Source organism: Panthera uncia, chromosome A2 (genome assembly GCF_023721935.1).
Source record: "Panthera uncia isolate 11264 chromosome A2, Puncia_PCG_1.0, whole genome shotgun sequence".
Taxonomy (NCBI): domain Eukaryota; kingdom Metazoa; phylum Chordata; class Mammalia; order Carnivora; family Felidae; genus Panthera; species Panthera uncia.
The window spans coordinates 161,757,485-161,773,708 of record NC_064816.1 but is presented as its reverse complement, the minus strand read 5'-3'; the positions used below and the strand labels follow the sequence as shown (position 1 = coordinate 161,773,708).

Genomic DNA, 16,224 nt, shown 5'->3' with positions numbered 1-16,224 from the left:
TTCCTTCCTTCCTCTCTTCCTTCTTCCTTCTTCCCTTCTTTCTTTCCTCCTTCCTTCCTTCCTTCCTTCCTGTCTACCTTCTCCTCCTCATCTGCCTTCACCCCCTTCCCATCCCCCTCCTCCTCTGGGATGCACAACTGGATCTGATGCATTGATATCAGGTTCCCATCTTGAAAAGAAAAATGGCCACCGGGTGTTTTTACCTAGGATACAATATGTCAGGTGCATATTTAACCTGAAAGGTGAAGCAGGCTGGGGACTGTGAATGGTCCTAAGCGGTGACAGGTCCCTGAGGTGCGGTAACGTCCTATGCGGGCAGATCCCTGTGGCGAATACCGCCACAGGGACTGCTCACAGGTTGGATTAAAACGTCCCATGCGGAGCTCTGGAAACTCCCAAATGACAGGCGCTCACACCCAGCCGCGTCCCATCTGCTGGACGACGAAACAGGCCGCTGCGTCTTCTGAAGAGGGCTCTTTCTTGCCGGGGCAAAACTATTCCGGAGGTGGGGGCTGCTGTGTACAGAAGATCGCGTGGTGGCCGTGACTGGTCTGGGCTCAGGACCCACCTTCACGGCCGCCAGGCGCGCTTCCTGCCCACCTGCCCCTGCCGCGTTCCGCGGCCACCGCCGGCACTGCGGGCAGCGTCTCCTTCCACTACCCCGTCGCTTCATCTCGAAGGCAAGCCCACGTGGACACATTTGTTTACTAAGAAGCAGGTCAGCTGGGGGTGCTGTGAGTCGTGCAGAAGACGTAACGTTACTACCTGTCACCTGCTCGGATCACCGTCTCCAAAGTGCACGCTTCGACACCGAGCCCGGGACTGCAGGGCAGAAGCAGAACTTGAGCCTCAGAGGGCTTAACACCACGTCGCTGAGGCCTGTGTTCTGGGCAGGGGGGTCTCCTCTGCCAGAGGCGTTACGGACACTTGTGGGTTCTTTCTTGTTTGATCTATTTGAGACCACAGCAGAGCTGACGTCCGTGAGCTCACAAGGAGGGAAATGCACGTGCTGTTAAGCCTCAAAAACTGACTCATCGTTTAAAAATGTGAGTCAGCCTCCTTCCTCGTTGCCAGATTTAAGATTACCTCCGCCCCACCCACGAAAGCAAGTACCGCCGAAATGAACCGCGCGGTCAGGATTGCAGGAGTGTGGAGCCCACTCTGGGGAGAGCCGTCTACTTCGTACCAGCTGCTCCGACATGAGTGCAAACGGTCTATAAAAAAATAAAAAATAAAAGAGCTCTTCTGCACGTTAAGCGGGTCCTGGGACAGGCATGGCTTTGACAGCATTCTTCTTTGAGTTACTCTTTTTACAGAAATACTCAAATGACGTCTTTTAAACGTACGTATTGTTTTCCACCAAGCATCCGCTCTAACACATCACCGTCCCAGCCGCTGCGGAGGGTAGGGGCGTCAGGCAGCCCAGCGTCTAGGCTCCTCGCAGATGCCAGTCTGGTGGGAGAAGGACGGGAGCTCGTGATGAGGGTGATACAGGGTGGAGAGGGACACATCACAAGAGATCTAGGTAGAGGAAGGAGAAAGTTGAGTCTGGAGGAACTGGGTCCCTGGCAGACAGCACGGCCTGGGCGTCTGCTGTTTGGGGTGGGCCACTCTCTTTTAATCAGGTCTTGGCGGGGCTTCGAAAGAGTTTGGTTTGCTGAATGGTTAGTACCCGAAAAAGACTTCGGATGAAGGGACGCTAGGTTTCTTTGCACATGCTCTAGCTAGGTTAGTATATGCAGCTTAGAGCTGGCGTGCCCAACCCCCGGGAAGGCCGCGCACGGCGAGCACAAAGCGGAGCCTGGGGCTCGGGTCTGAGCTGCCGGGGCCCGCTCCACGCGGAGTACAGGACAGCGCTATAAAGGTAGTCTCTTCCTTATGACTTTGTTAATGGCATTTTTTTTCCTCCAGCTTATTACGAGAACGTAGCAAAAAATATATACGGCATATAAAATATGTGTTAATCGCTGCTTATGTTATCGGTGAGACTCTCGGTAGTGAAGTTTTGGGGGAGTCAGAAGTGAAACATGGATTTTCGACTGCGCGGAGGTCAGCGCCCCTCACCCCCAGTTGTTCAGGGGCTAACGTATCCGTGTCTGGTCTACGGCAACAAATGACCGCAAGCTGGGGGGCTGACAACAAGTGTGTTCTCTGAGAGCCCTGGGGCCGTGCTGAGTGGTGAGAGGGGCGTCCTCCTTGCAGCATCTCGCGGCCCCACGCCGTCCGGGACCTGTGGCCACGTCACTCGGTCTCCGCCTCCTTCGTGACGTGGCTTCCCCTGCTATCCGCTGTGTCTGCTCTCACGTGGGGTTTCTCTCCTCTTCTAAGGACCCCGCCATGGTGGATTAGAGCCTGTCCTGTTCTTGGACACTTAACAGAAGAGTGCTAGAAATCACCGCGTGTGGCCCTGACCCGGTCAGCTCACTCGCTCAGCAAACTGCCTGTTTCAGGACGCCTCCAAGACTCGGTGGGGCCCCTGAGCCGACAGCAGCTTCCTGGAGGAGAAACTCCCCCTGGAGTTGGGCGCTGCCCCCCCACGAAAACCAGGCCAAGGGAGGGGAAATGGTGGGAGCTGTCCCTGGTTATAAGCGGAACCTGAGTTAGCTGGAACTTCCCCTGGAGCCTTGTCTCCCGGCGGAGTCCACGTGAACTTTCCGCAGCGTGCGGTGAGGGCCAGCCGCTTCGACTCGGCCGTGCCCGACCCCCGCGCACAGACAGGCGCAGGCCCCCCCAAGCTGGCAGGCTCGGAGCCACCACGGCCTCGTGATGTTGGCGCCCGAGCGGGCCGCCTGTTTGTTTGATTTAGTGAATTCCCCTCCCTGCTCTTACACACGGTGACCTACGAAGAAATATTATCCCCAAGAGTGCCTTTGGGATTGTTTGTTTAAATTAAGTTTCATTTGGATTTAATCTTAAGCAAGTCTTCGGAGAGCCGGGCGGGCCCCTGAATGGAAGTGCCGAGTGCGGCCCGATGAGCGGGGGCCACGCGGAGGGGAGGCCCCTCTCCAAATGAGGGCTTCCCAATGTCACACTTGGGTGGCACAAGTAGAGTGTTAGGTGATTAGTTTATGGTCTAGATCATTGTAGTTTTATTACACTCATAAAATCTGTGTTCCTCCTCATTTTCGTAATGGCCTCAATGAGCTTCTCCACCTTCTAAAGACACATTAAGTTGTGTGCCAGAAGGACCGATCCGGCGGGCAGGTCTGGGAGCCTGACGGCTGCGAGAAACACACACGGCTTGAATTCTCGCCTCGTCGTGGGATTTGCACCAAAGACATTGAAAGTGTACGGGCTTGGGCACAATTCATACTTATCTGTGGGCGTTCTCGTGAATGCTTCAGCAACTCCCATTAAATGCTAACATAAACGATACACGATGAAGGGCCTTAAACAGGATCGACTAGTCTTACCATGCAGGAATTTAATCCGTGTTGAAAGTCAAGAAAATATCGTAGACGTGTCTGTTTTTAAAATGCAATTTAAAGGGGCGCCTGGGGGGCTCAGTCAGTTGAGTGTCCGACTTCAGCTCAGGTCACGATCTCACGGTTCGTAAGTTCGAGCCCCGCGTCGGGCTCTGTGCTGACGGCTCGGAGCCTGGATCCTGCTTCGGATTCTGTGTCTCCCTCCCTCTCTGCCCCTTCTTGTCTCACGCTCTCTCTCTCTCAAAAATAAACATTAAACAAAATTTTTTTAATAAAAGAAATAGGAGTTCTCTTATCTACTGAACCTACATCTAAATGCAGTCGCTTACAAATGTTTCTGTGACGTTAACACAACCCCCAGCAGGAAAAGCAGACTCCTCTCCACTCTGTAATTTAATGCTCATCAGAGTCTGCAGTGCTGGGCGCCTGGGTGGCTCAGTCAGTTAAGCGTCTGACTTTGGCTCAGGTCGTGATCTCACGGTCTGTGGGTTCGAGCCCCACGTCGGGCTCTGGGCCGACGGCTCGGAGCCTGGAGCCTGCTTCGGATTCTGTGTCTCCCTCTCTCTCTGACCCTCCCCCATTCATGCTCTGTCTCTCTCTCTCTGTCTCAAAAATAAATGCTAAAAAAAAATGTTTTTTTTAAAGTCTGCAGTGCTGCCTCAGCATACCCCGTAGGATTAATGGTTTGGTAATTACGCTCAAAGTATTAACACACAGGGCCACAGCCACAAAGTCAGGAGCTGTGTTTGAGAAGTCCTCTGCCAGTTGTCCACGTTTCAGGGTCCATTCATCGCTTCACTCTGTCTCAGAGACGCCTTGTTGTGTGGCTGTCATGAATTATTAAATCAGTTTTGTTTTCATTGAGCCGCACTGCCGTATTTTGTGTAAGTAAATGAAATCCCGGTGACCGCTTTCTGTAATGCACAGAGCTGGCTTCTGGTGGGACAGGGGAAGAATGTCACGCAGAATCATGACAAAACCCGATTGTGTCAACCAGTCTCAGTGTGCGCCACACAGAGGAGCGGACGTTTCCAGAGAGGTGCGCGTCCACCCGCTCCTGGGGGGCGGGGGGGGGGGGGCCTTCAGACCCCATGGTGTCTGTTTCGTGTTGCGGTATGGAAAGTTCCCTTTACAGATCAAAAGTTGGGAGGCCAGACAGCTGAACGTGGATTTGAAGAGGTTTTAAGAGGCATGGAATGAGTCACTGGTTGTTTGGGGTTTTTTTTTTTTTAAATAATTCACGGAGCGTGGAAACCACGGGGTATTTAGAGGTGGCGAAAAGTGTCCAGTCTGCGCACAGGGCGCATCTGGCCCGTGTATCTGAGCGGCGCGAGCGTTGCCTGGGGGATCGCTGGTCACGCTGTGGCCGTGGGCCTTTCTCTGTGTGCAGATGGTGTGGGAGAGCGGCTGCGTGGTCATCGTCATGCTGACCTCCCTCTCGGAGAACGGCATCTGCCAATGCTGCCACTATTGGCCAGATGAAGGCTCCAGCCTCTACCACGTCTACGAGGTACTTCCCCAAGCGCCTGCCCGCAGGGCCCAGAGGAGCATGAGTCGCCGCCCGCCCGGTGGGAGCTCCCCCTTGGGAAGGCTGGTGGGCAGGCCAGGCGTCCCCAGGGCCCCGTGGTCCCCAGACACCCAGCCCCTCCCCACGGCCGTGGCCCCGCAGGTTCTGGCGTAGACGGCCCGGTCTTCGCCTTTAAAGCTTCGTGATTCCGGACCCAGACAGAGAGGACCAAAGAGTTACCTCCCGGGGAGGCCCGTTGAGCCAGGCGCCGAGGAACGGCGGGCGGGGCGGGGGGTTGTTTTAGGAAAGACTCCCCTGCTGTTCTCACAGCTCAGTGGTCCCCGCCTGGCGTTCGGGGGCTTGTGTCTGAGATCCGACCTTCCTTGAGGGCCGCCCGGCCACGAGCTTCTTTCTCTTGCTGGACTTTCCACCCACGTCAACGACGAACCCAGTGAACGCGGGCAGAGCAGCTAGTGCTATGTCGTGCATGGTTTTGCGTTAAAATCGGGATGCCAAAGCCCCACGGCGGAAGTGTGAAAATTAACCCTAAATCACGCGGCCGTGGCTTTCAGGGGGCTGAGAACGGGCTTGACCCCGAGCAGTGCCGGGTCACGGTTTCCGTGTGAACCCGCTGGGCTCCTCTCCACCTTTCGGTGACACCACGGCGGTGAAATGTCAGCTCCGGTGGAACCCGCTGGTGTCCTGCCCGAAAGTACAGTAGTCCTTGAAGGCTTACACAGCTCGGAATTACAAAAGACAGAAGCTGGAATAGTTTTGAATCCAGACACGGTTTTCTAATAATTTGACTGATGCGTCTACGTGACATTAAAACCCAGAGTTCTCTTTTGCGTAAACCCTGTCAAAATTGAGTCGGTGGGAGGGGCCGTGCAGCCCGCCGTCGGCCCGCGAGCTGCCCCCCGGTATTCGCCCTTGGCTCCTGCAAAACCCTCCGTGTTCAGACCATGATGCTTCACGTTCCCAATGCCCCCCCCCCCACCGCCCCATCCAGGTGAACCTGGTCTCCGAGCACATCTGGTGTGAGGACTTCCTCGTGAGAAGCTTCTACCTGAAGAATCTTCAGACCAACGAGACGCGCACCGTGACCCAGTTCCACTTCCTGAGCTGGTGCGACCGCGGGGTGCCCTCCTCCGCGAGGTCCCTCCTGGATTTCCGCAGGTACGACCGACGGTGCACCGGCGGGTTAACGCTTTGACGGTGCGGGCGTCAGGGAGGAGGGGACGCCGTGTGACAACCGGTCTCCTGCCTCCAAGAGGCCGTTTGCCGTGGGACACGCCATCTGTTATATTTTTCGTATATTATAAATATACGATCGATCCTAGAACAACACGGGTTTGAGGCACCGAGCCCCACACACAGTTGAAAATCACATTTAACTTTTGACTCCCCTGAAACTTACCCGCCGACAGCCTGCTGTATACCGGAAGCCTTAGCGGTGACCTAAAAAAGTCAGTTAACACGTATTTTGTATATCCTGTGCATCACGCACGGCGTTCTTACAATGAAGTGCGCTGGAGAAAAGAAAACGTTATTGAGAAAATCACCAGGAAGAGGCAGTACGTTTTCAGTGCTGCCTTGTATTTATCGAAAAAAATCCACGCGTCGGTGGACCCGCGCAGTTCAAGGCCATGCTGTTCCAGGATCAACTGTATTTATAATATATATAGGAGAGGGGAGGGGAGGGAAATCATGTTAATGGTACGTATTAATCGCAAGATGTTTTCTGGTTTTAGAGGAGTCAAAATGGGGGACGAAGATACCTTAGAATTATGGAAATAAGGTGGTTATTTCTGATCAGATTCTCTAAGTGGTCGAGTCCTCAAGTCTATGCCTCGCAGGGCACTGATGAGGAAAAGACAGGCTTATCTTGGAGACTATCTGGTTGGACACGATGACGAGATGTGGCAAGTGTGGGCCCAGACTCTGCCCTGGATGACCTTGGACCTTGGCGGGGGACTCTGGATGGAATTAGCACATGACCATGTGTATTTTAGTGCAGTTTGAAGCTGACGGTCTGGAAACATCCAGTCTTTGTTCCCACCGCAGTCAGCCAGTCGCCCAGGGGGTGTGTTGTTTTCAAGTGTGTTTATTGACCTGTTGGGATGAATGCTGGGAGCCATCTTCCAGGAAGATATTGACGAGGCAAAAAAAGGGAAAATGTCAGACGGAGGCTTTGATTGTCCATTGGATTCGGTGATGACGGTTGGTCAGCATTGGCTGTCGTGTGGTGGTACGTACACATCCGCCAAGGACAGGCAGGTGCTGAGCAACAGGCTGACCGCGCTCTCGGTTTCCCAGAGCCTCTCTTACGTGTCACTGATGGGGAAACCACCTGATCCCAAAAGCAGACAAATGTCCAAAACAAGGACTTAGGAAACAAGATGTGCCTTGACCCAGCCTCGTACACAGTCGCGAAGCGGTTTGTGTCTGAACGGTATTCGTCCTTGAATGCACACTGTGTCACTCGAGAGACCGGGGTTTCAGGCTCATCTCTGCGTTTCTTGAATTTCTGTGTGAGACATTCTCAAGGTTATTATGATGCTATTTCTTTTGCCTTTGAAAAGCAAAACAGATTTTTATTTGAATGGTTCTTTGGATCAAAGAGCATGTGAAACCTCGAGGAGAGACACACCCTAGGCGTCACGGCCACGGTGCACGCGCGGGGACCCGTCCCTGCTCCGTCACCTTGCCCAGAGAGGCAGAGCGCGCACCCCGCACCCAGTCCTGAACACAGCCCCAAGCCCTGGTTCCACACAGCTCCTTCCCAGCCCATCCCAGTTTCCTGGCTATTTCATTCGTTGTCGTAATACAAATTTATTTCTGAAGACGTGCTACCTAAAAATCTTACCTAGGGCACATTTCCTGAGATAGAGTCTCCAAACGAGAGGCGTTACTGGCAAAATGGATGTGGCTACAAAGATAGCCGTTCATCTTGACCCCCGTCTTTATGCTCATGCGGTGCGTTTGTACATATATGCATATGGGCGCACGTCCGCGTCCGTATCCATACGTGGGACTGACCAATACACAAGCAACCTCTGTGCTTATCACCTGTCATGAAGAGACACTGAGTCCCCAAGTTACCTTTCCCCCAGAGGCTTAGGAGATACGGCTCCGGAAAGTTTCTGTTAACTTGAAATTTGCAAGTCTGCTCAAACATCAAGCTTCGCGGGCTTGCCTCATGGGGCACCAGCCCGCCTGTCGCGGACCAACCAGACAAAGGGCGTGAGCGGCCACGGTCTCGGGAGGGCCGCGCTCAGGCACGGACTGCCGCTTTGCGGTTTTCTGGGTAAAAGAGCCGCCCAAAGTTCAGCCATCGGCCAGGGGCGACGGCTTCTGAAGACACTGGTCACCTTACGCACAGGTCTCCTCCCGCCCCGCCCCGAACATTCGCCCAGCCTTCCCTCGCTCTGGCCAGTGTGTGCAGCAGGCACTGGGATGTGTAATTACTTCCTTCTGGAGCCCAGAGGGAGCGCATTTACACTTTAAACAGAAGCTGCCAGAGCTGAGATCGTTAGCATCACGTGTGAGGGCTTTGCTTTTAAAAATTATCTCTCTCTCTGTCTGTCTCTCTCTCTGCCTCTCTCACTTCTTGCTGTGTGCAGCGGCACTCAGACCCTTACTTTGCCAGCTAATGAGCGGTGGCCAGTGTCATTTTTGTGATGTTGCAGCTAGTAATATGAGCCCAGTTGCATAGTCACAAAAGTGATCATTGGAGGCTGTGACTCTGCTGCTGGGCAGTGTGGGGGGCCCCCTTCCTGAGCCTCTCACGACCTCTGACCTTTGCTCGCTGTGGGTTGCATGCGGCTCCTTGTCACTCAGCGACCCGTGGGTCGGTTTGTGTTACTAATCGTTCTTTCTCAGCGACTGCTCCTGTTGAAATATATCTAACCTCCATTTTTCTCCATGTTTGCAACCGTTGGCTTGCTGATGATTTGTTCTAATCGAGTGACACAGGACAGCTGTGTGTTGCCCACCTTCATGAATAATCTGCATCTGTATCTTGGGTCAACCAGGTGAACGCTTTTGTTGGCGACGTGATGCTCCTGCCCTTCTATTTGTGATGTTTTACATTGTGACGGTACAAGCACGTGACTCTTTGTCAATGAAGTTCTCAGCCACGCTGGCACATTGTTTGCACTCCGCGCGTCTCCTCGATGGCTCGTGGCCCTTTGTGGATAGGTTTGGCAGGGGGCGGGGCTAAACAGGGAGACTGAAATGACAGTGAAACCTTCGTGGGCCACACCAGGCGGCCGGTCACAGCGCGCTGGAGAGAGAAATGTTTTAAATACTCTGTGAAGTCAGAACGGAGACTGTGGGAATTCGGAAGCAAGCTGCCGTCGTAGGTGCCGGGAATTCCTTTTTAGCAACTTTTCTTTGCCGAGGGGGCCATGCTTACCGCGCTCTGCCGAAAGCGAGGCTGACCAGCTGCGAATGGGACACTGCAGTCCCGCGATTCCTTCCGGTGATGGTTTTCTGAAACCAGTACGCTTACCGTTTCTTTCTTTCTTTAATGTACTATTTTTGTACTTGGCCCCCTCAGAAAAAATGACCAAAACCTGTGATTGACGAGGGTGTGAACGTGCAGATGTTGGGTTAGTCTGTACAAGCACAGACTGGACAGCCAAGTACGAAGTATAACAGAATGTTGGAGGTTCACATCTAAAAAGATTCAGCGACCGAGAGATTTCTAGTAAAAGGCCTACAAAAATAAAGCCGTCCTAGATCTAATCTGACTCTGAGTTTGCTACATTCTACACATGTACACACATACACACACACACAGAGTACACACTGTGCACACATGCACACACAGGGCACACACACACATGCACACAGTGCATACACACACACACAGAGCATACACACACTTGCACACGCAGGGCGCATGTGCACACAGTGTATACACACACATGCACACAGTGCATACGCAGGGCACATGCACACACAGTATGTACACACTTGCACATGCAGGGCACACACACATGCACACACTGTGCACACACACACATGCTCACACACAGTGCATACACACACATGCACATGCAGGGCACATGCACACACAGTATGTACACACATGCACACGCAGGGCACACACATGCACACAGTGTGTACACACGCACACAGTGTGTACACACATGCAAACACAGGGCGCACATGCACACAGTGCGTACACACATGCACACACACGTGCACAGAGCATACACACACATTCAGGGTACATACACACATGCACAGAGCATACACACATGCACACGCAGGACGCATGTGCACAATGCATACACACACATGCACATGCAAGGCACACGTGCACACACGCACACAGTGTATACACACACATGCACACGCAGGGCGCGTGCCCACACACACACACACACACAGTATGTACACACATATGCACATGCAGAGCTCACACACATGAACAGACAGCGTGTACACACACATACACATGAAGGTCTCGCCCCACACACAGGGCAGGTGCACACGCACACACAGGGCACATGCACATACATAGTGCGTACACACATGTACATGCAAGGCGCTCGCGCGCAGTACGTGCACACACATGCACGCAGGGTGGGTGCACACACATGCTCACATGATGTGTACACACACATGCACGCGCAGGGCACATGCAGACACGCATGCATGCAGGGCAGGTGCACACACACACAGTGCATACACTCATGCACACGCAGGGCACGTGCACACACACAGCCTCAGATGAGCCGGCAGACCTCACGTTGCTCACATTTGAGGCACATCCTGGGGTCTGGCATGTACTTTGTCTAACCTAAAGCTCTGTTGACCTTACGACCCAAGTCAAGGATGGGAGTTTTAAGATGCAGACCACCTTCACTTCCGGTTTTAAATTACCACTTTAATGAACGTGATCCTGGGTGTTCGCCTCGACCACCTCGAGTTTTTAAGACACTTACAGTCTTGGCCGGAACTGACCACCCAAGACCAGGAGCCTCTCGCTCTGCCGCCTGAGCCAGGCAGGCGCCCCGAGAACGGAAAGTTTTAGTAGGAGAAAGTAGTGGGTCTGTTTTTCAATCTGTTTTATTCTCGAAGGCCCACGAACTCTGAGGGCACCGTGGCACGCTTGCTCGATCTCGCTGAGCTCACGTGTGCTTCCTTCACCGTCCCGCTCCACCCCAGCGTCAGCGTGCGCCTCGAAAGTGAGCCGAAGCTCCAGCAGAGGTGGCCACTGAGCAGCCTGTTTCGCCCGTGTTGGTGGGTCTTCTCATTTTTAAGACTTTCGGTGGCCTCCCAGCTTTAAATGCTGCAGGAGGCGGCCCGAGGGGCGTGGGGGTGGCCCCGTCGTAGGGCACATCACCTCACGCCTGGGCTCCCCTCGTGCTGTTCGGCCGGGCGTGTGGGCCTCACTCCGTTCACTCGGAGAGGAGATGGAAAGGACCAGCTTTGTGTCTGGGGCACGCGGGAGAGTACCGCCGGGCGCCCGGGCCGGCCGCCTGCCCCCAGCGGCCCCTCCGTCTCCGCGTCCAGGGGTTTGAAGCCAGGCCACCCGCTGAGAGAACACACACTTCCCACCGACCGTCTCTGTGCCGGGCAGGCCAGCCTCCGCAGAGAAATGTGGCATTTTCCTGTTTCCGGTGCGAGGGAAAAGATCCTTTTTTTGCCCCGGTTTTCTTTTCTCTCTCTTTTTTTAATTTTGCCCCGTGTCATACATTGTAGAAATTCACACAGGGCAATTTCGAGCACAGCCCCCTCACGCGTTTGGCTCATTTACTTTTCTCTATTCAGAACTATTTTACTGAGAATTTTCACGTACTTTGTAGGCAAGTTTAGTGGTTTCACTGACTTCCAACACGTTTGGAGCTTACTCAGTGAATTTTAAATCAGCCCTCTGTTTCGAGGTAGGGGCTCGGTCACGAGATAATCTCAGCTCCTTGTTAATTTTCATAAATCCTGGTCTAGAATCTGCACAGCGAAGTTGTTTGTCAACATGTTCAAATGTGTACAAAGGAAGGACTTGTCTCTGATGTAAGCTCAGGTTTCTGTGGAAGGAAGAAGCCCGGACCCACCGGACGGACCAGAAGGGACCTTAAGCTGCTCTTCTGAGACAATACTCATTTTACATTCCGATAGGACATCTAGGACGTAAGAAACTTGGAGCAATAAATCGCAGAACTCGGCAGTTGTAGCAGAGTCTAGATACCCACGTCACCACAAAAAGCCAGTCTGAGCGGAGCTGCAGACGTGGGGGCGGGGTGGGGGCGGGGCAGGCCAAAGACCGAGCCCTCGGGGTCTGGCTTGTCCAGGGCAGGGAAGATGGTGAAAACCTAAGAGTTGTTTTTAAAGCTCTGTTTCATAACTTAACACCGACAAGGAAAATAAATCTTTGAAAACGCGTGTGTGGTTTTGACTCCGTGACACAGGCTGTCGTAAACGGTGCCAAAGATGGGGCCCGTGACTCTGGCTTGGGAGTTACTCTGCGAGGCGGGAGACAGGAGTCGTGGTGCGTAACCGTAATTTCTGTCTCTTTTTGTTTCAGAAAAGTAAACAAGTGCTACAGGGGCCGTTCTTGTCCAATAATTGTTCACTGCAGGCAAGTACAAGTTCTCACGTGGATTACGCGCGCTCGCCACCTCAGAAGGCAGCCACAGCGAGGGGTGCAAGCGGAACTCTCTATCTGCGTGATAAGTACATCTAACTGGCGCTTCTGAAGGGAACCAGAGATACACACTTAATCTTCTAGGCCCTCGAGCTAAATGCTGCCGTGTGTTTCTTGCACTGACACCCGAGTGAGCCGCACGTGGCCCGCTCTTCCCCGCGAGCCGCCGGGCGTCCCGCACCCGGTCTCCGGCGGCCTGGGCCCCGCCGCCCTAGTTTTTCTTCAGCCCTCGTGGCTCTCACACAAACCTCGAGGCCGTGTCTGTGGTCCGTGGCCTTGTCTTAGCCACCAGTTCACGAGGTGTGGAGCCAAGCCGCTGAGAAATGCTTGGGGCCCGTTAGGAGCAGGGACAGACTCTGTCATTACCGGAGGGACGGCCGCCCCCAGTTGGTTACGTGAGTCTGGCCTGTGGGCAAAACCCAGACGGGCTGCACTCACCCTGGTAAGTAGAGGCACTCAGACGCCCGTGTGAGGGTGCCCTCACACCCTGGGCTTCACATCCACCCGGGTCTGGCGAAGAGCCGTGCTCTGTTGCGTAGAATGTTCCTTTCTGCTGGGCCAAAATGGAAATAGGTCTCCAAAGATCAGACGCCAAGACGGTCTGATCGGCCGACAAGTGTGCACGCCTCCGTGTGGGTGTCTGACCGTGTGTCAGTGTGTGTGCCGTGTAACCACGCGCGTGTAACCGTGTGTGTCTGCGTCGGGTGCCTGGTGACTGCACGGGTCCGTGTGCTTCCCCGCGGGTCTGTGCGGGACCAGTGGGGGCTGTGCCGTGGGTCCGTCAGAGAGCGGAAGGGAACGACCCGGAGGCACGGGTGTCCCGGGCGGCGGGTGGACGGCTTGGAAGGCGCCTGTCGGTGTCAGGGCGGCCGTGGCCCCTCGGCTCTGGGAGGAAAGAGGAAGACGGGAGCAAATCCACGCAGGCACCATAGCTAATCCCTGCTGCGAGGGTGGGGGGCTCCCACCCTTTTTCCTCCTCCTCCTCCCCCTTCCCTCACTCCCCCTCCTTTCCCTCCTCCCTTCCCCCTCCCTCCTCCTCCTCCCTCCTCTCCTACTCTTTCCTCCTTATCCTTTCTCCCCTCCCCCATCCCTTCATCCCCCCTCCTCCTCCCTCCCTCCTCCCCTGCCCCTCCCCCCCCTCCCCTCTTCCACCCAGCGATGCCTCCTCACCCCGCTTTCTTCCGCTTTCTCTCAAATTCACAGCCTCCCTCTCCCCACACGACTCCCCTTAAACGCAGAGGGCAATCGGCCGTCCGCTGGCTTTGGTGGGCGCGGGGTTCACGTGGCCCCGGCCGCGTTCTCACCTCTCCCCTTCCGTTGGCAGCGACGGCGCGGGCAGGAGCGGCACCTACGTCCTGATCGACATGGTTCTCAACAAGATGGCCAAAGGTGAGGCTCCGAGCGAGCGGGCTGCTTTGTTGGGGCCGAGCGGGGCCAGCGTTGCCGTGGCAACCTCAGGGTAATGCTCTCGGCGGCCTCGGAGGAAATTAGCCGCTCGTTGTCCCTTCCCCGGATCACGTGAAAGCTGTCTGCAGCACGCACGGTGTTTCTGTGGCTCTTCCCTTGCTGCCGGTGTCGGGCACGGGGCTGGGCGCACGGCGGGTGCCGGGTAAGTGCCTGCCGAACGTGCTATGATGAGCGCGATCGAGGCAAAGACGCCGCTTGGAGCTTTAAATGCAGTCCGTAGTATCCTTGAAGTGTTGGCATAAACCGTACCTGCAGAATACAGCGTCGGTCATTCCAGACTCCGCTACGCTCTGGGGGTGACTGCGGTCGCCCGACCCCGCCTTATCTCAGCTAAAACCCGGAACACCCCCTGTTCGACATACCTACACCTACGCGGCCTCTCCTCCTGGTCTTTTCCTCCCAAATGTGGCACCGGGACTTGCACCCTGAGCGCCCCACGGCGAGAAGGCACAGGGGCACCAACAGTGCCCGAGACCAGGGGCCACGGGGAGAGCGGCCCCCCACTCCTGTTCAGGACTGGGCGGACCACGGGGAGAGCACCCCCCCCACCTTGGGACTGGGCGGACCACGGGAGCAGGACGTAAGCCCCGGCCCCTTCGCTCCCATGGACGTGTGGGCGCTGAGCTGGTCTGCAGCACCCACAACGTAGTTTCGGGAAGAAGCCCATGAGGGGTCTCCTTAGGGACCAGGGAGCGAGCTCCACAGTCACGTTCGGGGAAACCCCCGTGTCGGACCCACCTCTTGGACAGTCACTCGCAAGTCGCCATGGCAACCCAGGATCCTGCTGCATGGCCCAAGCTGCTCTGAGAAAACACCGCTTTCCCTGCGGTGCCCATGCACGACCCACGGGCCCCGGAAGGAGGTGGGGACACCTCCCGTCTCTCTCACCCGTGAACCAAACAGTCCCTCCATCTACACACACACTCGCACGTGTGTCCTCGCAGACAGGCCCCGCCTTCCAGAACATCCTTTGCCCAGAAGCAGGAGCAGATTATAGAAATGAGGTTCAGTGGTGCCTGGGGGGCTCAGTCTGTTAAGTGTCCGACTTCAGCTCAGGTCATGATCTCGCGGTTCGTGAGTTCAAGCCCCCGCGTTGGGCTCCGAGCTGACGGCTCGGAGCCTGGAGCCCGCTTCGGATTCTGTGTCTCCCTCTCGCCCCTCCCCTGCTCACACCCTGTCTCTCTCCCAAAAATGAACAAACATCCAAAAAACTTTTTAATAATTTAAAAAAAGAAAACAATTTCAGTACATTTTCATGCCGATGCTGGCAACTCTAAAATAAGCATTTTCCTTACTCCACTTTCTTGTGGTTAAAAAGAAGAGAAACGGAGCCCGTCTCCAGACCAAGGATACGGGTGCGTGGATGAGCCCGCAGGCCGCTGTTTCACACGTAGAGACTAGCGCGTGAGGCATCTCTGCTGGTACAGCCTGCTCCCGGAGGACCAGGACTGAACCCGGCTGCACACCCCACACCTTGCTGGACGTCCACGGCTTCCTGGCCGGACGCCGGAGGGAGAACGAGATCGGCTTTGTGCCGCCAAATATTATTTTAAGCGCCCGAAATTAGCTGAGTGCTGGCCACGCGCAAACAAAGAGACTGACGCAAAAAGACGAAAGATCTGACACTGGTGAAGACGTATTTTGGTTTTAGAGCGTAACGTGATCCTAATCTTTTTAGTTAAAAGTTTCCTGTCCGCTAATGCTACTGTGTCTTATCAAACACATCCTTTCGTTTGCAAACTTGCAACTATCGGGAGCTCGGAGCTCTAGCAGAATTTCTGTTTCCTCCCTGGTACCTGCCCTCCCTTCTCGGCCTGCTGCACACGTAATGTCTGCCTCGTGTTAAATCAGAATTCCTCCTGAAGGAGCCCGACCGGCGTTCGTGTTCGAGATGCCTCCCGTGTGGGTTCGCGCCAGGGTGGAGCCCGGCTCGCCCACAGGCGCGGGGCGGACGCCACGCTTTCCCAGTGCTGGGGGGTCACCGGGGGTGTCCTGCGAGGGGGTGCAGCACAGCCGGATGCTGCGAGGTGCAGTCGCTGCTTCGCGAGAGGCAGCTGTGGACGAGAATGTTCCCGCCTGAGGAGCCGGCCGGGGGCGGGGTGCCGGCATTGTCCGAGCCCCAGTCCGCATCGACCCGCTCTGCTGTGCCATGTAACGTCAAATCCCAC

General features: G+C 55.2%; 1 protein-coding gene across 7 annotated transcripts in view; it reads left to right on the top strand.

Annotated features, from left to right (window-relative positions):
• Nucleotides 1-16,224, top strand: part of PTPRN2 (protein tyrosine phosphatase receptor type N2) — an 803,411-nt gene that overhangs the window by 773,613 nt on the left and 13,574 nt on the right. For 6 of the 7 annotated variants that reach the window (XM_049642197.1, XM_049642193.1, XM_049642191.1 and 3 more), the window contains 3 exons: nucleotides 4,816-4,935; nucleotides 5,942-6,108; nucleotides 12,470-12,647. In XM_049642197.1, the coding sequence (XP_049498154.1) occupies nucleotides 4,816-4,935; nucleotides 5,942-6,108; nucleotides 12,470-12,641 (459 nt within the window). In that variant the 3' untranslated portion in view covers nucleotides 12,642-12,647. Of the gene's footprint in view, nucleotides 1-4,815; nucleotides 4,936-5,941; nucleotides 6,109-12,469; nucleotides 12,648-13,913; nucleotides 13,979-16,224 lie in introns of those variants that run through there. The other variant, XM_049642198.1, reaches the window with a different exon arrangement.